Raw genomic sequence first — 25,531 nt, 5'->3', positions numbered from 1 at the left:
TTTCTTTTTTCTTCCTTTTCCCAGAACTTCTCTTACCCACTCTCTCAATGGTGCTTTATCTTCTCTACTTTTATTGCAATCACATGTATCCCAAGTTAACCCCACAACCTATTTTCTGTGTTCAATAAAAAGTTCTTCAAAGCTGTATCAATATTTGCCAACTATTCTTTAGCCTTTTCCAGTTAGTTCCAGTTAGTTCTCTCTCTCTCTCCCTCTCCCATTTTTATCTCTCTTCCTAAAGAAACAACTTCCATTTTCCTCCAGTGCCTCCCAAACTCACCATTCGGATTCTTAGCAGGTAAATAAATATCATTCTCCCTCCCTTGGAAGAATTTATTTATTTAAAAAAATTTTCCCCATACATGTATACAGGGTAATAATGTCTGTCTCAATCTACCATCCTTCCCATCTCCACCTGCCCCACCCCTCCCCTCACTCCCTTCTGTATAATCCAAAGTTCCTTCATTCTTCCCTACCTACCTCCCACTACAGATCAGCATCCACTTATTAGAGAAAACATTTGACCTTTGGTTTTTTGGGATTGGCTTATTTCACTTGGCATGATATTCTCTAGTTCCATCCATTTACCTGCAAATACCATAATTTCATTCTTCTTTAAGGCTGAGTAATATTCCATTGTGTATATATACCACTGTTTCTTTATCCATTCATCTGTTGAAGGGCATCTAGGTTGGTTCCACAATCTAGTTATTGTGAATTAAACTGCTATAAACATTGACATGGCTGCATCACTGTAGTATGCTGATTTTAATTCCTTTGGTTATAAATCGAGGAGTGGGATAGCTGGGTCAAATGGTGGTTCCATTCCAAGTTTTCTTAGGAAGCTCCATACTGCTTTCCAAAGTGGTTGCACCAATCTGCAGTCCCATCAACAATGTATGAGTGTACCTTTTTCCCCACATCCTTGCCAGCACTTATTATTGTTTGTATTTTTGATAATTGCCATTCTGACCGGAGTGAGATGAAATCTTAGAGCAATTTTGATTTACATTTCTCTAATTGCAAGAGATGATGAACATTTTTTCATATGTTTGTTGACTGATTGTATTTCTGCTTCTGTGGAGAATCTGTTCAGTTCCTTAGCTCATGTATTGATTGGGTTATTTGTTTTTTGGTATTAAGTATTTTGAGTTCTTTATATATCTTAGAGATCAGTGCTCTATTCGAGGTGTGTGTGGGAAAGATTTTTTCCCATTCTGTAGGCTCTCTCTTCAAATTACTGATTGTTTCCCTTTACTGAGAAGAAGCTTTTTAGTTTGAATCCATTCCATATTGATTTTTATTTTTACTTGTTGTGCTTTAGGAGTCTTGTTAAAGAAGTCAGGTCCTATGCCAGCATGATGAAGATGATCTGAACCTACTTTTTCTTCTATTAGGTGCAGGGTCTCTGTTTAGTGCCTAAGTCTTTGATCTACTTTGAGTTGATTTTTGTGCAGGGTAAGAGACAGAGGTTTAATTTCATTTTGTTACATATGAATTTCCAGTTTTCCCAGCACCATTTGTTGAATAGGCTATGTTCTCTCCAATGTAATATTTACCATTTATTCAGAATAAATAAAATTGGGGATTATGTATGCAAAGATATAAAAACTGAAACTACTGCAATGCTTCATTCATTTTGTTGATAACTTTTGCATATTGAAATTCCATATCTAATTGACCTCTGCAATACTTCTTTCTCATATTGTTCTTTCTGCCCTTGTGAATCATTCCTTCACAAAGCCCTTCATTCCTCCTCAAAGCCCTTCATTCCTCTGTGCATCTTAAAAGTTGGTTCTTGTTAAGAGTTTCACTCTTCGTCCATCTGAACCTTTATTTTACTATGTATTATTCCTTTACAGTTCCAAGAACTGTAATGGTTTCACTTTTCAACTCAATGCTGATGATTCCCAAATCTCTGTGTCTAACCCAAATCTCTCTCTAAAGTTTCCTACCTAAAAGTGAGCTGCTATCCACCCTGAGAGCTGACAGGCACTGTAGACTCAGTGATATCTTTCTGTGACACATTTTTCATGTTTGCTTAGTTCTTGGTACAACTATCCATACTGGCACCAAAACAGAAAATGGGAGCCACACCAGTCACCTCGTCACATCCCCCTCCATCTCTTTAATCTACTACTTGTGTCTTACTTCAGGTTGCCACAATTTCTCACATAGACCACTTCAATCTGTACCATTTATGCAGATGGCATAAGTTCTCTAACAGCACAAAGTAGGTAAGGGATGATGAAGTTCCTGGCTGGCTCTCCAGTCTTTCCTTTCATTGTCTTCTGTATAAAACAACATGTTCCAGTAAAAATACAGAGTCTCTATTTTTTAGAGACCTGGCCATTGTTAGTCTCAAACAAATTTAAGAATAATAACTAACTGGTGAGCTTTAGTAGACACAGTTATAACCCAGTTCTTTAATTTTAAGAAACCTACCTTTTCTTCTCTGCAACATTTAATAAGAATTAGTTTATGGAAAGAACTCAGTTCTGAGATCCAAAAATCCAGGAGTATGGACTCTTTTTCTTGTGTTATGGATTGGTCTTCCTTTTGAAATTCAAAATAGTCTTCCAATTCCTTTGAATTAATATAAGTCTCAAAAGATCCTGGAAACACAATTTTAAAAGCTTTAATTTGAATGATTTAACTTTGAAATAAAATAAATGTACATTTGGTAATTTAAAAAGATCATATTAGAAGTATGAATAATTTTAAAAAGTCCAAATAAAATTTCAAATTAGTAAGGCGGTCTAAGTAAATAAAAGAGTATGGATGATCCACTTAAAGTTAAGAAAGAAGAAAGAAAAAGCTTGCCTCCAATCCCCTTCAAAGTCTCCAAAAGAGAACAGAAATACATTAAAAATATTAACTTCACTAATACTGACACTTTAGACCAAGTAGCTATTTATTTTGAAGGATTATTTTGAGCACAGTAGGATATTAGGCAGTATATTTGGTTGCTACCTACTAGGTACTAGTTGTACCTCCTCAATTGTGGCAAATGAAAATGTCTCCAGATAGTGCCAAATGTCCTGTAGGGGATAAAATCCTCCCCAGCTAAGAAAAATTGATATAGACCAATAACCATAATAAATGTATTAATATCTGCCTATTAAAAAGAGACATTTACATGCCTCGAAACAAGACCCCAAGCAGGATACACCAGGAATATGATAATAACATGAAAGAATTGAAAACAAAGAGCAGAAATATACAGAGGGAACTAATAAGAGAAGTTTGTTGTCATAATATTTAGAAAACATATTTTAAGGCAAAAATATTATTCATAGTAAGGAGGAATACTTTAAAAAGGAAACATTTATTAAAAAGATAACAATCTCAATCTATTTGCATATAATAGTATAATTTCCAAAGAAATAATGGTAAAGATTCCAAAATTACAAAGGGAAATTTGCAAAAAAATAGTGGCACATCTTAATTGGCCTCTCTGATCAAGAATGAGAGAAAATCAGAAAAATAATACCATAATTGAAAAGCTTGAGCTAAATGTTATATTTAGAAACTTAAATCCAAGAAATGACACACATGAAACATATTATACAAATGAAAATGTACCAATTGAAATATGTACCAGCAAAAAAGTATAAGCGATTATAAAGAATCAATTTCATGAAAACCATAAGTATAATTTCCATAATATAATATAAAAAGATGATCCCCAAATCCTAAGTGGTTTTGAAATAAAAAATGTTCTTTTAGAATTGAAAAGGCCACATGTTAAGACTTGTGGGGAAAACAATATAGAGTGTTTTAATTCTGAGTAGTTGTTTTCTTCATGGAAAAAGGAAAAGGTGTTGTGAAGCAGTATGAGGGGATTTGGGGATGTTGCTTCTGTTCTATTTCTTGATTTGGGTCATGGCTCATGAGTGTATACAGTTTGTGATAGTTGATTAAGCTGTATAATTTTGATTTTTATACTTTATGTATGTTATCTTTAATAAAATGTTTTTAAAAATCTATGGACTGGGGCTGGGGTTGTAGCTCAGTGGTAGAGGGCTTGCCTAGCATGCATTAGGCACTGGGTTCAAGCCTCAGCACCACCTAAAAATAAAATAAAGTTCCATTGACAACTAAAAAAAAAATATTTAAAAAACTATGGAATGTAGCCAAAGCAATATTTATAGGAAAATCTGTACTTTTAAAAGGAGTATAATAATAAACATGAAATGCTGAAAATTGATGGGCCAAACATTCAACTCAAGACATTGTGAAAACAGTTATTTCAATTTCATAAAGGTGAATAATTTCCCAGTAGAAAATACTGGCATTTCAGAAGATGCTTAAAGGAGACATTGAAGTTAGGATTCAAGACTCTGTTTACAAACATCCTACAGCAGACTTTTTGGTGATATTACCTAAGCATATGGAAATAGGTTGTACCAATATATATTGTGTAAGTCCTTGAAAAACTGGAAATGACTCTTCTAAGTCACAGCATGCAAACCACATGGCAGTAGATAACCAGGGAGCTTCAGGCTTAGGAGGGCGATCCTACCAGAGAACAGAAAAAAAAAAAAAAAAAAAAAAAAAGAAGAAGAAGAAGAAGAATTCATAAAGGTAACAATAAAATGCTCTTTTACCTTGTTTAAGTGAAAATTCAAGCTACAATAGTATGGTTTTAAACAACCATTTCTCTGGAACAAGTAATAAGATATAGTAGACCTCTGCAGAGAAGTGCAGCTAACAAAAACTTTTCAGGTTGACATTTGCAGAGAACAAAGCTGATCTGGAGAAGGGTTAAAATTAAATCTGTTAAGTCCACCTCTGGGCTCTTCTCCAACATCTTATACCAGTCTTCCTCAACTCCACAAATATTCTTATAGTTAATTATTATTTTTTTCTATTGAACTAGAGTCCAAAGCAGATTCTGGATAATCTCACCTAGAAGGTGAGGAAAGCTGAGCAGTGGAGCAATATCAGTACCAAAACAAGTAACAATATTACATTAGCTGTGCTGAGTGCATATCTAATTATTTCAATCCTAGATACCTCTAGGAAGATTATTATGTCATCTGACAATATTCCATGAAGCACTTACATGTGGGTAAATAGTTTAAAAAAAGACAGAAACGGCTGTGATTACAGACTTAAACTAGTTCTTTGAGAATTTCCTGAATATGTAAAACAGATTTACTGGATATAAATTGCATGCCATATGATTCACCCATTTAAAATATACAGTCTAATGATTTTAGTATATTAACAGATATGTGCTATCATTACCACAGTCAATTTTGGAAGACTTAATTCTCTCAAAAAGAAACTATACAGGAGTACTTTGGATACTCTGGAGATATTTCAGGCTCAATTCCAGATCACTGCAATAAAATAAATATTGCAATAAAGTGGGTTACATGAATTTTTTGGTTTCCTGATGCATATAAATTATGTTTATGCTAAGCTGTAGTCTATTGTGTGTAACAGCATTATGTCTAAAAAAAGTACATACCATTAAGTATTAAAAAATACTTTGTTGCTAAAAATGCTATCAATCACCTAAGCCTTCAGCAAATTATAATTTCCTTACTGGTGGAGGATCTTGCCTTGTAGTTGATGGCTGCTGACTGATCAAGATAGTGGTTGCTGAACCCTGGAGTGTCAATTCCTTCCTTCCTTCCTGCCTTCCTTCCTACCTTCCTGCCTTCCTGCTTTCCTGCCTTCCTTCCTGTCTTCCTTCCTTCCTGCCTTCCTTCCTACCTTCCTGCCTTCCTGCTTTCCTGCCTTCCTTCCTGTCTTCCTGCCTGCCTTCCTTCCTTCCTTCCTTCCTACTTTTCTTCCCTTCTTCCTTCCTTCCTTCCTCTCTACCACTGACCTATATCACTAGTCCTTTTCTGATTCATTATAGATATACATAATGTTGGGGTTAATTTTGATATAATTATAAAAAGTATGCAATACAATTTGTTCCAGTTCAGTCCCTAGTACTTCCCCTAACCCTCTCCTCCTCCCTCCCTGTTCCTTTTCCTCTACTCTATTGATCTTTCTTATATTTATTTATAGTTTTTTTTAAAAAAATGGATATACATACAGGTGAAATTCACTATGATATATTCATATATGTACATAGAAAAGTTTGGTTAATTATTTATTTTGAGATAAGATCTCACTAAATTTCTGAGGCTGGCCTCAAACTTGCAATTCTTCTGCCTCAGTCTCCCAAGTAGCTGAGATTACAGGCTTGTGCCACTGTGCCTAGTTTCATTTCTTTAAATAAGAAAACAAAGACACTTACTGCAGCCATTGACTCTTCATTTCCAAAAGATTTCTTTGTAGAATATGCTGATGTTTGACAGCATATTATACACAGAACTTCTTTCAAAATTAGAGTCCCTCCTCTGAAACCCTACTGTTGATTTGCTTTATAAGCTAAGTTAATATATTTCTAGATCCCTTTTTGTTTCCACAATGTCAATAGCATGTTCACAGAAGTAGATTCTATCTCAAGAAACTCTTTTCTTTGCTTATCCATAAAATTCAATTCCTCATCTGTTAAAGTCTTATCATGAGATTGCAGCAATTCAGTCACATCTTCAGACTCCACTTCAAATTCTAGTTCTCTTGTTGTAACTACCACATCTGCAGTTTCTTTCACCATTGATGTCTTGAATTTCTCAGTCATCCATGAAAGATATAGTCAATGTCTTCCAAACTTCTGTGTGATACTTTGATTTCCTCTCAGGTTCAAGATTGTTCTTAATGGGTTCTAGAATGTTGAATCCTTTTCAATTTACTTTGTACAGATCTATCAAAGGAGCTACTATCAATGGTAGCCGTAGTCATATAAAATTTATTTCTTAAGTAATAAGACTTGAAAGTCAAAGTTATTTCTTGATCCATGGGTTGTAGAATGAATGTTGTGTTAGCAGACATGAAGACATCAATATTGTAATCTCTGCCAGAGATGTTGAGTGATTAGGTACATTATTAGTGAACAGTAATATTTTGAAAGGAATACTTTCTTCCCCTCAGCAGTGCAGTAAATCAGGTTATCTGTATTTTGTTGTTCCATTTATAGAGCACAGGTGGAGTAGACAGAGTATAATTCTTAAGTGCCCTAGCATTTTTGAGATGGTAAATAAACATTGACTCAACTTAAAACCACTACCAGCATTAGCCCCTAACAAGAGAGTCAGCCTGTTCTTTGAATCTTTCAAGCTACTAGGCATTGATTCCATTCTATCTACAGAAGTCCTAGATGGCATCTTCTTCCAACCAAATGCTGTTCCATCTGCATTGGAAATCTTAGCTATATCTTTTGGATAAATTGTTGCACTTGTACATTAACACCTACTTTGCCTTGTACTTTAAGTTGTGGAGGTGGCTTCTTTCTTTAAACTTCACAAACCAATCTTTGCTGGCTTCGAGCTTTTCTTCTGCAGCTTCCTCATCTCTCTCGGTTTTCAACAAATTGAAGAAAGCTGGATTCTTGCTCTGGAAATGTTGTGGCTAGTTTGATATATCTAGAACACTAATATTTATGCCATACAAGCAATATAGTTGCTTTCTTTATATATATATATATATATAAAATATATGCATGTGTGTATATATATACACACACATGTATATATAATTATATAAATAATATAAAATTATAATATTATATATATATAAATTTGTGTATTCACTGGAGTATTGCTTTAAATTTCCTCCAAGAACTTTTCCTTTGCATTCACAACTTCGCTTACTGTTTGGTACAAAAGGTCTAGCTTTTGTTTTGTCTTTGCTTTCAACATGCCTTCTTCACTAAAATTAGGGAGGCCCAAGGAGAGGGAGAGAAATAGGGACATTTGGTTGGTGAAGGAGTCACTGTCTTATATGTGTATGGTTTGTGACACTTCAACACAATTATAATAGTAAATCAGAAATCACTGATCACAGATCACCATACAGATATAATAAAAATTAAAAGTTTGAGAATTACCAAAATGTGACAGATACCTGAAGTATGCACAGGCTTTTGCAAAGATGATTTCTGGGTAATTTTAAGTTTCTAGTTTTTTTTGGTATTTAAAACATATTTTAAACTTCTTTTCAAAATAAACTGCTCATGAAAATAAATAGCTGATACTGGAATGGGCAAGGACATTGGAAGCTTAGACTAATCAGACCCTGCCATGCATTAGTGTGATTCTGGAAAGTTCTCCAAACCTCTACATGAGAAAACTGTAAACAAGGCTGCTGTGATAAAGTTACTTAACCTTTCTGGGCCTTCCTTATTATCTTATCTGTAATAGTGATAATGTCAGGAATCTACTCAAGAATAATATTGAGCCAGGTATGATGGGTGCATGTCTGTAATCCCAGTGACTCAGGAGGCTGAGGCAGGAGGATCACAAGTTCAAAGCCAGTCTCAGCAAATTAGTGAGACCCTAAGCAACTTAGTGAGATTCTGTCTCAAAAAAAAAAAAAAAAAAAAAGGTGTGGATGTAGTTCAGTAGTTAAGTGCCCCCCCAAATATTAAAAAAGAATAATACTGAGAAGAATAAATGAGATGATATACATAAAACACATAATAAGCCCTCTGTTCATATGAACTATATGAAGATAAGATACATCCAAAGAGAATGAATAGAATATGCTTGTATGCAAGATGGGCAGGAGTTGGGGAGGAAGGTCCTGGGGCTTGTCTTAGGGGCATGGGATGTTGAGAGTCAAATGAAAACATCAAGTTCAACCTCTCAGTGATAAACTGAGGCTCAAATCCTGAAAAACAGATACAGATGTCAGATGTGCAGGATCTAAGGACAGGACTTGAGAATGACAGGCCAAGAGTTTAGAGTAGAGCTAAGAGGGAATCTCAGGGAAGGGCTGGGGGACTCATTTCTGTGGGGTGCCAGGTTTATGATACATAGGCAAGTTAGGTCTGTTCAAGCAGCTAGAGAAAATTAGACAAAAGAAAGAACATAAAGAAGGGAACTGTAGAACTTGTGATACAGTATCACAGGAGCTAGCAATCAAATTATTATGTACTGCTGTGATTTCTAGTGAGAGATATCTCCAGGTAAGAGAAGTCATGATTTTACAAACAGTATTGCCAAATCTGTGAATCTTATGTTTTGCTGGTTTTTTAACTTTTCCTATTTGCAAGATGGTTAACTTTTAAAAACAGGTTCACTTCTACTAACTCACTGGTTACTCCTGACAGCACTTTTCTGCAGATGAAGTCACTGCTGCATAAAGAGGTAAAGTGTTACCAAAATCATGCAGCTAAATAGAGGCAGAGCTGAGCAATAATATGGGCCTCCTGACCCACACCTCCTTCTACACTGGGCCACACAGTCAAATGTCTAATCTTCAGCTACCACAGTCTCCATCAGTCTCCATGAAGCACTGGTAGGTACTTATGGGCTCTATTTGTAATAACATGCACCATGCAAATATGTAATAGATACCTTTTCCAGTCCTGCAGAACCACGGAGAAAGAAATTCCATTCAGCTTCAGTTAGCAATTCTTGCTGACGCATGATCTCAACACAGAGCATAAAGCTATAGATTAGCTTATGTTGTTCAAAAAGTCCTCTTGAAACATTGACATAAGCAGTTAGGAGAGTTTGTTCCAGTAATATTTCCAGGCGATGCTGTAGATCATCTGTCTTCACAGAAGTTTCTATTGTTGTATTGAACAACTGTGTGGAAGAGAGAACAACATCTCTGATTTAATTCATTTTCTGGGACAAAAAGAAAATCTCTGGCCCTCCTATGCCTCCCAACCCTAGGTTCAGTGAGCAAACAGCATCATGGGAGGTGAATACTGTCCTCTAAAAAATCCAGACTTCATCCCAAATTGATATGTGATATTTATTTTCTGTACTCTTTTTCTTTTCCAATTTTTCAGAAATAGACCAATACAAATCTCTTAACAATGTTTAAAATACATCATCTTGATGTGGGACAGAAAGTTTTGGGAAATGGAGGTCACCTGGCAGGACTGGTTTTTTCACATTATCAACTCAGATTTGACAAACTCTTTATTTTAGGAGGAAAACCATAAGGGCAGGGCAAGGTCATACACTCTTTAGCACTTCCCCAAGATAATTTTTAGGATGTGGAAACAATGTGCAAGAATTTGTCTTGAAATGTAAGAGAAAATGATTTTAAAGGAGATTTCCATACTATTTCCTACCTGGAAATTTTGGGAGCACATCCTTTCCCCAAAGGTGCCCACATTATCAGGACATTGGGAAGGCAGTAGAGATGGTGGCATTGAGGGATTAGGCATGAGGGGGTCAAAGGTGGCCTTACACATTTTCTGCAACTCCCAAACAGCACAGAAGGAAGATCCTCAAATTCTTAAGGACCCAATCTGTGTAAGGAAGTTGAGCAGAGCCTGAACTCATGAGTATGCGTGGAAGTCACTGGGTAAGGAAACTATGTATCAGAAACTTTAGGGAAGTCTCATCAGTCTGGAGGGCATGCAGCTGAGGTCTCAGGAACCACACAGCTTGAAGGGGCAAAGGTGAGAGGTGAGGTAGTGCCTGTTCAATTCCTGAGATCAAGATATGCTGCTCATGGGGAAATCAAAACGGACTGGAAACAGTAAGCCAGTTGAGGGCCAGATTAGTGCCAAGAAATGTATTCTACTTCTCCCTAAAAATACTGCACTGCAACCTTAAAGAAGAATGAAATTATGGCATTTGTAGGTAAATGGATGGAACTAGAGAATATCATGCTAAGTGAAATAAACCAATCCCAAAACCCAAAGGTCGAATGTTTTCTCTGATAAGTGGATGCTGATCCATAGTAGGGGGTAGGTAAGAAGAATGAAGGAACTTTGGATTATACTAAGGGAAGTGAGTGGAGGGGTAGGGCAGTGGGGATGGGAGGGATGGTAGAATGAGACAGACATTATTACCCTATATACAGGTATGATTACACTACTTGTGTGACTCAGCACCATGTACAGCCAGAGGAATGAGAAGTTCTGCTCCATTGTGTACAATGTGTTAAAATGCATTCTACTGTCACATATAACCAATTGGAACAAATTAAAAAAATTAAAAAATAAAATAAAAGTTTCAAAAATATAAAAATAAAAATACTGCACTCCAATTGTGCAGACCTCTTGATACCTACCCCTGGGAGCACAATACAGCACAATGGGAAAACTGCCTGACTGTGTCAGTGTCCTCATTAAAAGACAGGTCTCCATTTCCCAAATTAAAAGGGCTTAGAGAAAGCATATACTTATTGTCAAGAATTGAGAATGTCCTTGTTAATTGTGCTGAAGGTTTGGTCAACAAAGGGTAATAGCATCCTAAAAGAAGACTGAACTTTCTTTAACAATTTGATAAGAAACAGAAGTTAAAGCCCAGTGAATATGTGATATTTTGGTGCCAAAATAAAACATAGAAAATCTCAAAATTCCCTAAAGAATTTCAGTGTGAAATGGAATTATGGATGGCTTAGGTTGAGAATGTCCTGGCTAATACTGTCACCTACAAATACAGGTTGGGTTTCTGATTTTCCTTACAAACCATAAAACTCCAGAGCTTTGACAATTCATTCTGTATATCTTTTTCTGCTCAGCCAAAGCTATTTTTAAAGCATCTTCATTTTTTTTTAAAGGAGACTTTAAAACTTTGAAAAACACAAATTTCAAAACAAAAAAGGTGTTACCAGAGTCATTTAGGTGGCATTAGAGGAGTTACTAATCCTTGCTTTGCTTGGCTTTATTACCTACCAACTAAAGGAAGGAAGAAGAGACATGAGAACACAAATCTCTGCCTCCAGGAATTAAGGGTTTGACCCTGGTAAGGATGGTTTTCAAAGGCTGCTAAAGCAGATCACATCCATTGAGAGAGGCCAGGCATGTCTTAACAACATGACTCTCATTTTTTCTCCATTTTTCATATCTGGTCTCTCCTGTAGTTCTAATTGTTGCTGAACCCCTACCAATTAAGACCTTTAGAAGAAAACCAAGCGTGCTCTCCTGTCATAAGAATTGTCTAAATATGTCAATTTCAGTAAGAATTATTTGAAAGTTATGGAGGGATGGAGACAGATTCTTCACTATGAAACACATATGTGGTCAACACCATGTGAGATATAGGGATGGGTGAAGTTTTACTCCTGCCTTCTGGTAGGTCAGAATGCAGCCGGAGGGAGATGCCTGCCATGCAAGGCAATGTGAGGTAAGTATCATATGCAGCATATCAAATGGGTGAAAGACCATTAAAACTGTTTGCTATTCCTTCCAGTGAGAGATGGAATCTAAATTCCCTCCTCTCTGATCTGGGCTGTCCTTAGTGACCTTGCTTGATCAACAGAGCAGCAGCAGTGCTGATGTATGACATCTAGAGCTAGGTCAGAGGAAGCCTTGAATCTTCCACCTTGGTTTCTTTGTACGTTTGCTTTAAGGAGATGTTTTCTTGGAACCCAGCTGCCCTGTAGTGAGGTCACATCCCATGGAAAGGTCACTGAAGGCACTGAGGCCAAGAGCCCAGTCATGTCATGTGAGTGAAGCATTTCAGATGCCCAGCCTGGTCAACCTCCAAATGTGTGTAGCTCCAAAAGCAGGCTTTGTTCGAGAAAGTAGCATTTAATCTTGGAAGGAAGGCATTCTAAACAGGGGGAGTGCCATAAACACAAAAGTATCCCCTTGGTCTGAGGAATGTAAATGGAATCAGTGTGGCTGATATGCTAAAGAGAAAGAGGATGTACTTTCAGTTCTCCGCTATTTTCTACTGTGAGTGATGATAAAAGTGGTCTTGCAAGGCCATATTTATCATTTTTGGATTGGGTCATGGGTATAAACACAAGGGATTAGAAAAGTGGGAGTAGGTTAAATTGCCCTGCACAGGGTGGCGAAAGTAGGCAGTGTGTAGGGAAGGAAGTGGGGAGATGTAGGCTGTATCCACAAAATAGAAGACATACAGCATGACAAGTCTGGAGATCTAATATACAACATGAGGATTACAGGTAATAAAATTGTGCTGTACTTGGAATAATGTTAAATGAGTATATTTCAACTGCTTTTGCCATAAAAACAAAAATATGAGCAACTATGTGAGATAACAGATATGATTATTTGTTTCAATATAGTAACCTTTTTAATATGTATACCTGTTCCTTAACAGAACATTGTATACCTTAAATATGCATAATAGTTTATTTGTTTTTAATTGATGGGACAATACAGCCAGGAGGGAAGGATTGGAAGGTCAAAGGCTGAGCCAGTGAGGCATGTGTGGTTAGACTGAGAGAAAGGGGCCACTGGAACCTAATAGCAACTGGAGGTAAACAGAGGGGCTTGCTGGGGATGCTTGGGTAAATTTTGCTGTGTTATGGGCACTGAAAACTTCCTGTGTCCCATGGAAGTCTTTAGCAAAACTACTTTGCTTACTGAAGCTTTGTAACATCTAATTTGCTTTTGGTAGATAATGGAGTGCTGATACCCAGAGGGGAAAAAAATCCTATTCACAAGAGAACAGATGAAATTCAACTGTGAATATGAGATAAAGGGAAAGGAAGGAAGGAAGGAAAGATCCCTTTAAGTCAAAGCCAGTGTAGAAGAGGGAGCAGGTTGTTTTATAAAACATTCTAAAAAGAAAAAAAAAAAAAAAAAGACACAGAAATCAGTTTGGTTAAGCTGGTGTTGTTAAAAAACTGCAACAAAAACACTAACAGTGAGATGGAAAGTGGACTACTACAGAGAAAGTGTAAGAACTGGTAGTGCAGAGGTGACTCTTAAAACAAAAGAAAGGCAGGCAAGAAGGCAAACAGGCATGCTGCTTAGCTGAGGGAACCAAGAAAAAAGGAACCTTGCAAAGCAGTTTTCTTCCCTTCTATAATGTTCTGTACAGAGCATCCCAATCTTTAGGAGACATAATGGGTGGGGTCACACTCTTGAATCATGTGTGCGGACCCAAATTCCTGGAGGATTTTATCTGAAAATTAGACTCATGGCATGTCTAAGGCAAGAAACAAGTGGGCTTAAAAGGAAGTCAAAGAGATGAATTTCACTAACAACAACCATGTACTTACCTGCTTAAAATATTTTAATGAATACTGATACATAGGATCTATTTCCGAGAGGCTTGCAATAACAAAGTACATAACAGAGCCTTGAGTGGCTACTGGACGATACTTCTCACGAGCAACATTGATCATCATCTCAGTGGACTCAGCTTCTTTCAGTCTGGTTTTAATGGCACCGGAAGTGATCTGAATAAACATATAAGTTCTTAAGGATATAATTCAGAAAAAATGTGGGAATTTTGATATATCCGGTCAGGACTAGGAAAGAAGAATGGAATGAGTTAATGATTGTAATAAGGGAACTCCAGATGCAATGATTGAGGGTCAGAACTCAATGATCTTCTTTTGACTGAGCTAACCCTTGTTTCCTCAAGAGTTTGGGAAGGGTGAAGAGAAATAGGCAATTTAATCAGCTCTGAAATGATTGGAGCAAGACTTCTCTGAGACTCGTATTTGAGTTACTTCTGAAATGGAAACACTAATGCAGCATGCCTAATAGCTCCCTGCCTTATGAACAGAGCATGGTATACATAATCTGTACACATAGTAAAAGAAAGTCTGAAGGAAGAAGGGATACCCTGGAAAATGCCCAACAGAGTGGGTGGAGAGAGGCTGGATGACAGTGGTCCTAAATTTCACCCTTGATAAAAAGGATGACTAATGTTCTTTACCCAACACTCCCAGGTATGAAGTGCTATAAACCTAAGTTAGTTGGAGACATTTTAAGGTATTTAGATATTCTTTAGGTTTTCTATATTTGGAGTTTGCAGGAAGCCTTTTGGTCAATGGGTTTTCCAAGATTGCCTTCTGTATCTCTCAGACTCTGTCTTTCTGTTGCCATCTGTTCCTGTCTCTTATGAGTCACATATAATCCAGAATTTTCTAAATTTATTAAAAATAAAGAAAAACAAGTGAAATGGATTTTAACAATACATTTTAATGCAATATAACCAAAATATTATATAATAATCATATTAAAAATTATTGAGCTGCTTTATATTTTTTATATAAATCTTTGAAATCTGGTGTGTATTAACTCCCAGGTGCTCAACAGCCACCTATGCTAGAGGCTTCCTACCATAAGGAAGAGTGTAAGTCTAGACTTGTTCATGCCAGCCCACAGGTAAAGGAGGGGAGGGATTCAGTGCAGAAGCTGTGTCTGGGAATCAGGAGGTTCAAATTCTCCCTGTAATTGCTCCTAAGGAAGCTGGGGGAAAGAAAGGGTGGAGTCAAGTGGGGAATCCCAGTGTCTTTACTGGACTCAACTAAAACTTTCACAAATGAGTAGAAAAAGGAAGTTGGTAAGGGAACAATTAGATCATGGGGACCCACTAGCAAATAGTTCTTTATTCTCTGAAGAGTACAAAGCCTTGATAATTCAGAACCCAATGCTGAATCTTCTTTTTGTCAGAGAATGTTAGAACATTATACACCTTAGTTGGGTTTGGCAAGCACTTTGTAGAAATTATGCCCTATAGAGACATGAGGCTTCAGCAGTGGTTAGAGAATATGAGACATATTTTAAAATAAGGATTGTGGGAGTTGGAGGAAGTACAAACTATAGGCAGAAAGTGGCAGGAAATGCAATGGTTGCTCGGTCTGATCTCTACTCTATAAAAAGAATGTCTCCAAAGCATTTCCTTGAAAATAAATAAAAGAACCTGCTATTTATAGGAAAAGATGGCAGTAAGAACACATACAACTGCTTCACTCTCTATTAAAACCAGGATAAAATCATATTAAAGGAATTTAAAAAACAGTGTAGACCCACAAAGATGGGTGAAATGGGAAAGGAAATAGCCATAAAATGTTGGGAGTTGGAGAGGATACCAAAGAGTGATCATGACTGAAAGACCCAGGAAAATGGATTCTTAAGCTGGCATAAAGGGAAAGCCAGAAATTCACCAATTTATAAAACACAATGCTCCTCAAAGATGCAGGAATTAGCAACAGGCACTGCTGGAAGTAGGAAGGGCCTAAAATAAAAATTGGTTGAAAGACTCCCAGGTTGTGTCTCCCACACCACACTGCCAGGGTTGTCTCTTCCCCACCAGAAAAACAGAGAGACCCCCCCCCCTCTGGAGAAAGTATAAGACAGTTTTTTCCCCCTTTGTGGGAGGAAACAAGGAACAGTTGAGCGCTAGGTACCATTCTGAAAACAACAATTAGGTGTGCAGACTTACTCTCTCAACCTCCCAAACACTTGCAGCCAGATTTCCACCCTCAGGCAACAGAAGTATTGACCAGGTTATGATCAGGGAATAATTACAGTGGGAGGTTGGGCTATGGAAAGGTTGGTTGTGTGTGTGTGTGTGGGGGGGGGGTGTTAGAAGTATAAGCAAGGTTAATGAGTAAAATGAAAGTAGCTACCTAGCTGAAGGGAACCATGGATGTGTGTGGGGAGTGGGGACAAAGAAGGAATGCTGTTTATCATAACAAGCCTTACAGAAAGCCTTCATTCTTTAAACAGTTTGCATGTAAAACTGATAATATGTAAAAATAAATGGATTAATAAATTTCCAGAAATTATAAACCCAAGGAAAAATGAATGAAAGGAGAATAGAGATCAATAAACGAACAAAAAGAGAAGGGAAATGGTAGACCCAGAATAACTTGTTTATTTTTCTTTCACACCAAGTTCTCAAGAGACTGTAGGATATAAAGAAACAAATCAGATTTGACATCAACAAGAGGCAAAAAACATAACCTTATGCATTCCCTGTCTAGTAATGTCAAAGGGAGTTTTTATTCCCTAAAATATTTTATTTTTCATGAATTGATAAAATCATCTTATAGGCTGTGCTCCTTGTATATATTTCTTAAATGATGGCTTAAATCTGAGAAATAATTCACTGCAGTATTGTATGTTTAATGTAAAACTTCATCATACTATCAGCACGTTCTTTTGAACATCAGTTGTGTGCAACCATCATTTTTAACCCCTGGAGTCATAGATTCCCACTTCATGAAATCAGTCATCGACCAGAAGAGCTAGGACATGGAACAATATAACTGTGACATAAGGTAAACAGCAAGTGCTACAATAGAAGTTTGGATAGGCCCTACAGAAGTTCCAAAGAGCAGGATGTTAATTCCAGTTGTGCATACTCGGGAGGCTTCCTGGAGGACGTGACACTAATATGAATTTATAAATGTGTTTATTCCTTTTAATTTCTACCTTTCCCCAGTTCTTTATATTACATACTTTACTAAAAAGCACAGAGAAGAAAAGAAAATCAGTTGCCTACAAGTTCTCTACTCTTCCCTGGATTGTAAGGAGGCCTGACAGTGAGGCACTCTTGTGCATGCCCCTGGTAGCTTCAGGTGGTCCCATTCTTGCAGGACCCTCAAAGGCTGTAGTTTTAACTTTTGAAAAGATGCATTTTCTATACATACTGAAAATATTCACTTGCCTTTGAGTCCTGGAGTGCATCAATAAGTTCTTCATTGTCCAGAATATTTCCTTCAGATGTAAAGAGCATTCTTAAGATCTTGTCTTCAATAGACTTCAACTGGTTTTTATCGCTGTTGATCCTTACAATGAGCTGGATTCTTTGCTCTTCCAATTCGGGTTTTTCAAGTCGTACCACATCACTAGAACCAAAGTTGGAATAACTGAATCGTGCTTTTGTCAGTGCCCTGTAGTTGATTCTGTTTCCTTTCCTGTTTGAAATTGTTCTTATTGTCAGTGCTCTTTAGCTGAATATTCATGCTATTAGCTGAATTTGAATACACAATGCCACTCTTTCACTGGATTTATACAGTGGCTTTTCACTGCAACTACGTCAGTTCCTATTCTACATCCTGCATTTCAGAGACCTGCATCCTATCACAGTTCCTGTCACTTCTACTCATCCTATAGAGAGACTGTTGTCTGCTCTCTCATCATACAATCTCTCTCTCTAATACTTGGCTGTGCCAAACTGAAAATAATGCCTGGAATGTTCTTTTTTTAATGACACAGGAAATTATGAAACCCCAACACTAAAATTCCTTTTTTTCAAGTAAAATATGGTTAGTACTAATTGCATAAGCAATACATGAATTCATTCTTATAAAAAAGAAGACAAATGAATAAAATACAAGTTCCTATTCATCAGCTCCATCTTCAAACACAATTTCTTCCTTAGAGGTAACCACTATTTGACATATCTCCCTCCAAAAGTGTGTTCTCTAGATGTATATTTATATGCACACAGACATAGAATAAACTTAAAGATAAACTGTTAAATAAAAAAAATGCCAAAAAATAGTATTTACAGTCTGACAACACATTTTTTCTTTAAAAGCACTCTTTAAGAATTCTATATGTCCTGAGAGTTCCCTTTATGTTATTTAATCTTTCTGTCCTTGAACACGGGGTGTCTTGCCAAACAGCTCTTCATCTACAGTTCTTGACTGTATTTAAAAAAGGGGCCTTACCCTGAGGTTCACCCTTGTCTAATATTGCATATGAACTTTTATCTCTTTTCACTTTTCCTTTCATAATTTGCTCCCAGTGCATGGTTTGCAGGAGCTCATCTTTATTAAGCATCATGCAGGTCAGGCACCTTACTGTGAATTTTATGTGGATTATCTCTTTTAACTACTTGAAGGCTCCTGGAGGTTGATACTGTGGTTCCCCTTCAGTAATAAGTCACTTCCTCAGGTCACACAGTTATGAGAAGCATAGTCAAGCTTGCACCTGAGTCTGCTGACTCTAGTACACTATGATGCATTGCCTCATAGAACAAACCTTTGTTTGTTATGTTCATACTGAATTCAGATACCTTAATATCATTATCACCTCAAATTCAATTATTTAAATAACTTTTTTCTAAGTGAGGAATTTGGAGAGAGTTTTTAAGATAAAGGTGAGCTCAGATAACAGTTTAAGAGAAGCATAAGTCAGATCAAGCAAGTTAAAAATCAAAAGGAATGGCCAAGAAAATCTCTGTGGTGAGTTAGAGTTTCTGAAAGAAGAGAGGAAGGCAGAGGTAAGCTATTTGGATGGTTTAATGGAATACCTTAAAGTTGGAAAGGGGACTTGTCTAATCCCTGAAGGACTGTACTTGGAAATGCTGAGGATCCTGGAGGAAATTTTACTCAATGAACAGCTGAATACAATGTGTGCTGCCTGCCTGGGAGCTTAGCACAGCACAGGATGGCTGAAATAGTGATGGCTTGTTAGAACACAGGCAAATTGAGCTACATCCTCACACAGGCTGCAGGCTGTCAGCTTCCCTTTTCAATGCCATTGGTTGGGGAGAAAATGCAGGGAGAGTCTGTACCCCATGACTGATCTTAGCATTGCTCTATTTCTCATTAGGGTACTTGTCCTTGTCCCAGGCAGTCTGAGAGTAGTCACACAGCTAAGCTTAGCTATTCAGAAGAATAAACTGGCTTGAAAAATGTTCAGCCATGACTTTAGAACATGTCCATAAAATGTGGTGAAATACCTTTAATTGGCAAGAAGTCAAGAAAGTTAGCAGCTGGCAAAATAATTTCTAAACTAAACAAGGAAAATAAGTCTTAAGCTCACTAGCAATAGTAGGTGCAAGTGCAGAATAATCCTGACTTGAATAAATGTGTATAGTTTTGCAGTGCTGGGGATCTAACCAGGGCCCTCCCATGCTAGACAAGCATTCTACCACTGAGCTATGTCCCCAGCCACCTTTTTTTTTTTAAATTAATTTAGAGATGAGGTCTTGCTAAGTTGCTTAGGGTATCGCTAAATAGCTGAGGCTGGATCCTCCTGCCTCAGCCTCCCAAGTTTCTGGGATTATAGGTGTGCGCCACCACGCCCAGCCAAGGTATATGTATATATATATATTTGAAAATGGCTCCAAATTTTATTTTCCTTTAGAGCTAATGAACACATGCACACACATATATATTCACATATACATATATGTGTGTGTATATGTTTGTTAAATATAGTCATACACTGTGCTATAATGTTTGGTTTACAATGAACTACATACATAACAAGAGTCCCATAAGATTATGTTGCCTTGTGTTGTAGCTGTCTTTGTGTAACTACACTTTATTATTTTTTCACAATGAAATTGCCTAATGACACATTCCTCAGATTGTATCCTTGTTGGTAAGTGGTACATGTAAATATGTATACATACATGTACATATACATATAATTAGCTTTTTTAAAATATATTTTTAGTTATAGTTGGACACAATACCTTTATTTTAATTTTTATGTGGTGCTGAGGATCAAACCCAGGGCCTCACGTGTGCTAAGTGAGCGCTCTACCACTGAGTCACAACCCCAGCCCTACAATGGGTTTTAATAAACATCAGTATTATTATTGTAATAAATATTAAAATTCTACCTTCTGAATATCTTGGCTAATTCCAAGATTAATATTAACAACTCATAATCCCATTTTTGGGATATGGGAATTTAATCACATACTGAATATACTGAGGGAAGATATTTATTTTTTGTAAGCACAATTAAGTAGGAATATGATGGGTTGACATATTTGACTCCATGGAAATGTTATAGGCCAGACTATATGGGCAATGACTAAACAGACTCCATTTTACCTTGAGACTCTATGTTATGTAGGAAATGCTTTTCTCATGGGAATGCCCTACCACTGTACCCATCAACAGTTGCTTTAGCATGACTGTTTGGCAATACAAAATGATGAAATGGCAATTCTTGTATAATAAAAAATTGTTCTCTTTTTGATTCCTAGTTTCCTAAACAATATACCATGTTAATGGTGATGTTAACAGTGATTATTTAGATGTCAGTAACCATTCTTTAGTTTGTACCTAAGTAAGGTCATTTTGACCCACTTCTCCCTCTGCTAATGATTTCGGATCCCATGATATTAGTTTATAATTTTGAATCATAGCAACAGACACTTATGATTGATGTACTGATTTATGGTATAAAAACTCCTGCAACCCTATGGTCAGGGCTATTCTCCAAACAGCCATTTTTGGGGCATTATGTGAGACAGTCAATCGGCCAGCTTAATAAAGACTTTCAAATTTGGACTTCTCCATGGTGATCAGTCTGTTCTTAAGTGCACCCCATAACAGGAAAATATCAAGAGCCCAGGGAAACAGGAAAAAATTTGGAGTACCTACTTTTTCACAGATTTGGAGAAATGAGTTTCTAGAAACAACAGAACAAGTGACTTCATATACTTGTCAAGATTGGAGAGCCTAGTGAGGGAAAGAGGCAGGCTGGGCTCTCAGCTTTGCCCAAACAATGGGTGAGAATAATCTTGAGAAGACTGGGCAAGATTAGTGACTGTGAGCAACTGTGATGAAGAACTTGGCCATATACTATTGTCTTTTTGATTGAGTCATGTGTGATGCTTTTTCCTTTCATAAAATTTCTAAAGAAAACATTAGAAAACTCATGACATCCCTGCTTCCCACACCTCTGTTTTACCTTAACAACTGATCCTCCAGACCTGATTTGGTTACAGTGAAATTGATGATGGTAACTTTAATGCACACCTAGAAAAGAAGCATGGAGTACATAAAAATGCTTAAGTGCAAGACTAGTAAAATGAGAAGTGCTTTCTTCATTAGGACTTGGCTCATTATCACCCAGGAGAATGAATCTTAAGTCTGATTGTTCACACATGCATCCTCCTACACACTCAAGCATAACATAGCTTTCAAAATTCTAATCTGTTTTTCCTCACCAGTACGAGTAACATTTTTGTTCTACAAACCTCACAGTTAAAGAAGTCTACATGATGTTTTAAGGAAAGATGAGTTAGAAAAGTGTTGGAAGTAAAATTTTAAAATCAATGACTTGAATTCAAATTCCAGCTGCACCCTTGGGTGAATGTATGCTGTTGAGCAGTGTTAAGCTTTTAGTTCCTGATATTTAAAAACTGATATAATAGTAGTAACAATTCATAGGTTAGTTATGAGGACTAAATGAGGTAATAAAATCATTTAATTATAGTAATTAAGTTATAGCATCTGTGTTAAGAAGTTATTATTATTAAATCAAGCAATACATACTTTATCTCATAATGTTTTTGTGGAAAATTGTTACTATGCTATCATAATATTTTGATATCAATTGAGTAAATCAATAGCAAAACCCAATAAATACAATAAGAGTGTTTGAATGCCATGCAGTTAACATATATTACAAATCCTTCATGGCTATGGTTTAAATATGAGGTGTCCCCGAAAAACATTGCATTGTGTGAGACAATGCAAGAAAGTTCAGAGGTTAAATTATTGGGTTATGGGAGTCTTAATCTACTCGGTGCATTAATCCCCTGATAGGGATTAACTGGGTGGTAACTATTGGCATGTAGGGTATGAGTGGAGGAGGTGGGTCATTGGGAGAACGCCTTTGGCATACATATTTTGTCCTTGTTGAGCAGGGGTCTCTCTCTGCTTCCTGGTGCAATGTTCTGAGATGCTTTCTTTTATCACACTCTTCTGCCATGATGTTCTGTCACACTTTAGGCCTGCAGAAATGGAGTTGGCCTTCTATAGACTGAAATATCTCAAACCATGAGCCCCCAAATAAACTTTTCCTCCTCTAAAATTGTTCTTGCCAGGTCTTTTGGTCACAGCAGAAAAAAAGGCCATCTAAAACACTTGAGTTAAGTTTTTATCTCCACCTCAGAGTTGACTGACTTGAGGATCCTGAGATGGACTGGGTTTTGTGTGCAGTACTCCCTCTTAAAAGTTAAATGAATGAGAAATCAAAGAGTCAAGTTAACAGAATGGTCACTTTTCTAAGTTCTGAAATGGAACTTGAGACATGATTCTTGGCAAGTGGCTGTAATTAATCTCCTCAAAGATTACGAGGAGATCCCTGCTGTAGGCTTTTAATGATGCTTCTTCACATTTAGTCAAGAAGTGTGTCAATTTCATTCAACTTGATCACATCTAGTGAAGACATATAGCTATGAGAAAATTCAATAAATAAGATAAAAATGACCCTACTTGGAATGGTATGTTCAAGAATATTGGGGTGGGGGTTCTGATGTAAAAGTCCTTCCTTAGGAAGATCCTGAAGAATGTGGAGATGTGCCTATAGTTGCGTAGCACTCAGGGTATCTGGAGTAAAGTGGCCAGGTGAAGCACATGTGGGAGGGGAAAAGTGGAGTCCCACCTGCCTTCATTTTTGTTGCAACTGCCTTGGTTCTAGAGCCCTAGAATAGGGGTTCTCCTGCATGCTGTGTTGTTCAGGGATGTATCAAGTGGGGCTCACACAGCATCCTTCAGAGTCTACAAGCATGCTCCTCCCTTCTTTATTTCTAAGTACAGACACTGAATATCTGGCTTTTGATTCTCTAATGCTACCCTGTTATCAGTTTTCAAGTAGGCCACCACTTTATTTGGGGGTATATGCCATGGGCTTTCACACTTAAACAATGACTCCCCACCAATCCTGCCAGTTATTGCCATGGACTTTTAATTGAGATCTGGTTCATTTATTAGCCACAAATAACAGGGGATAACGGGGACATAAATAATGTTTGCTGAAGGAGGGAGGAGAATGATTAGAAGGGAATAGTGATCATGTTTATGAGGGATCACTGTGAACCAGAAGGGAGATGGAGAGAGCATAATGCTGTGAGTCTGGGACCCAGTGGGCAGAGGCTTGATTCTCAACTGGATGGAGAGGATAAAGGTGACTGGAGTCAGAGTCAGGACTCGGAATTGAAATCAGAGGAGGGCCATTGAAATCAGAGTGGGGTAGTGAAGGGTGAAGAAGGAGAAAGGGAGAGGATTATTAGTTTTCCTTCTAAAAGGTAGGAACCCACCAAACTTTAGAACTTCATTGCACATAATAATTCCAGTTAGGGTGAGAATTTCAGACTAGCAGTCCATACCTCAGGCAGATAGTGGGGATTTGGCATTTTGGTTGTCATATAGAACCTGAAGTTTCTGTCATAATCAATATCTGAGTCTCCAAGGCGAATGAGTAGTCGTCCACCACTGATGAAAGTTTGTTTCAAAAGAATAGGTTCTAGAGCTGGATCCAAGGTTTCTTTGAGCTTCAAAATGGGGAAAAAATGCAAAAAGTAAGCGATTACAATGGATGGCATCAACTTGTCAAAATTTTATAGGTTTAAATTTACTTTGAGTAAACCTTATTCTACACAATGCATACCTATCCCATACTGCCACAGACTCTCAGTTAAGTTCTGATTCATTTGTTAGTCACAATATTATATTTTTTTCTCAAAGCCAATATTATGAATGGTTAGAATTCAGGCATGCAACCATTGCCCATGGACCCTATAGGGACACCTTTATGTCAGGTGGGGTTCCATGGCCCAAAAGTTTTCAAAATTTGACTATAATCTATAGTAACAAAACATTTCACATTGTAACATGGTACTCACACACATTAATTCTTAAGAGCTTATGAGATAAAACTTACTCTATCCATGATATAATTTTGTGTTATAAATATCCTCTTCTAGTTCATTAATAACTGGTGATTGAAACAGACTAAATTTTTTTCATACCCATGAATGTGTAGAGACCAAGTGTGAAAATACCACCCTAACAAATGTAGAGAGCAGCTAGGTGTATAATGTTAATGACCCCAAGATCCAGAGAAAGGGAAGGTCCAATTAGAGTGTCCTGTTTCTGACTAGGGGCCTAACTCCTTAGAGTGCTCATTATAACAGTTAAAATGTTCTTCTGTCTAGGGGCAGAACATTATTGAAGGTCTTCTCTCCATTGCCATGAGTGAGAAGAGTCCCTCAAGACCTCTTGGGTCACAAAGTAAACCTGGGTTCCAGAATTCAGTTTAGGACTAAGGTAAATGCCAAAGTTTTCCAGACACCTCACTCTCTCCTGTGATTTCTAGGTTTGAAGGAGGATCTGGAGTCCATTAAAGAACCTTTGCTGTGTTGATAAGTGCCAAAGCTTGGCTACATGTGCTCTTTATGGCCCCTTGTGCTCTTTATAACTTGGGTGGGGAGTATTGACCTTTTTAATGTCTCGGTGTCCTCACCAGTAATGTGGGATAATAATCGTAATTACCTCATAAGTTTGCAATGAGGATTAATGAGTTAAATACTGAGAACCAAGTCTGGAAAGCAGTGCACATGTTAATTAATGAATTAGTGAATTTTTACATATTATTATTGCTAGTCACCATGCAAAGGTTGCAGCCAAGATGCTCCAAGTCAGTGCTCTTTCCTGAATTTCCTGACTTTCTGCTGATCCGAGATACTGTTTAGTACAGTTAAATGGCTCACAGCCCATGTATTTGCTTACTCATTCTCTTCTTATAAAAATGGAATGGTAAATTAAGGATAAAACACAGCCATTAACCAATCTCTTGGTGCCCATGGCTTTTTATTTGCTGATCCCTTACCTGGGAAACCCTTCTCACTGAGTTCTTCCCATGGCTGAGCTCCTCACAGAGGTTACACCTTAAATTTCACCCTGGAACTATGCATCTAAAACAGGCCCCTATGCCTCTTCTTATTGGCTGTCTCCACACCCTGCTTGTTCCTTCAAAGCCCTTATCACAAGTTCTCCTCCTCCCCGCTCTTAT

At 37.2% G+C, this 25,531-nt stretch overlaps 1 protein-coding gene across 1 annotated transcript in view; it reads right to left on the bottom strand.

Annotated features, from left to right (window-relative positions):
• The window catches only part of DNAH6 (dynein axonemal heavy chain 6), a 291,936-nt gene that overhangs the window by 71,185 nt on the left and 195,220 nt on the right, over positions 1–25,531 (bottom strand). The window contains 7 exon segments of the mRNA XM_079109750.1: positions 2,446–2,615; positions 4,386–4,521; positions 9,426–9,659; positions 14,017–14,196; positions 17,424–17,604; positions 21,422–21,489; positions 23,847–24,011. Coding sequence (XP_078965876.1) covers positions 2,446–2,615; positions 4,386–4,521; positions 9,426–9,659; positions 14,017–14,196; positions 17,424–17,604; positions 21,422–21,489; positions 23,847–24,011 — 1,134 coding nt within the window.

The sequence above is a fragment of the Sciurus vulgaris genome, assembly GCF_902686455.1.
Source record: "Sciurus vulgaris genome assembly, chromosome: 14".
NCBI lineage: Eukaryota > Metazoa > Chordata > Mammalia > Rodentia > Sciuridae > Sciurus > Sciurus vulgaris.
The sequence above is the reverse complement of the archived record's forward strand: the minus strand, read 5'-3'. Positions and strand labels throughout refer to the sequence as shown.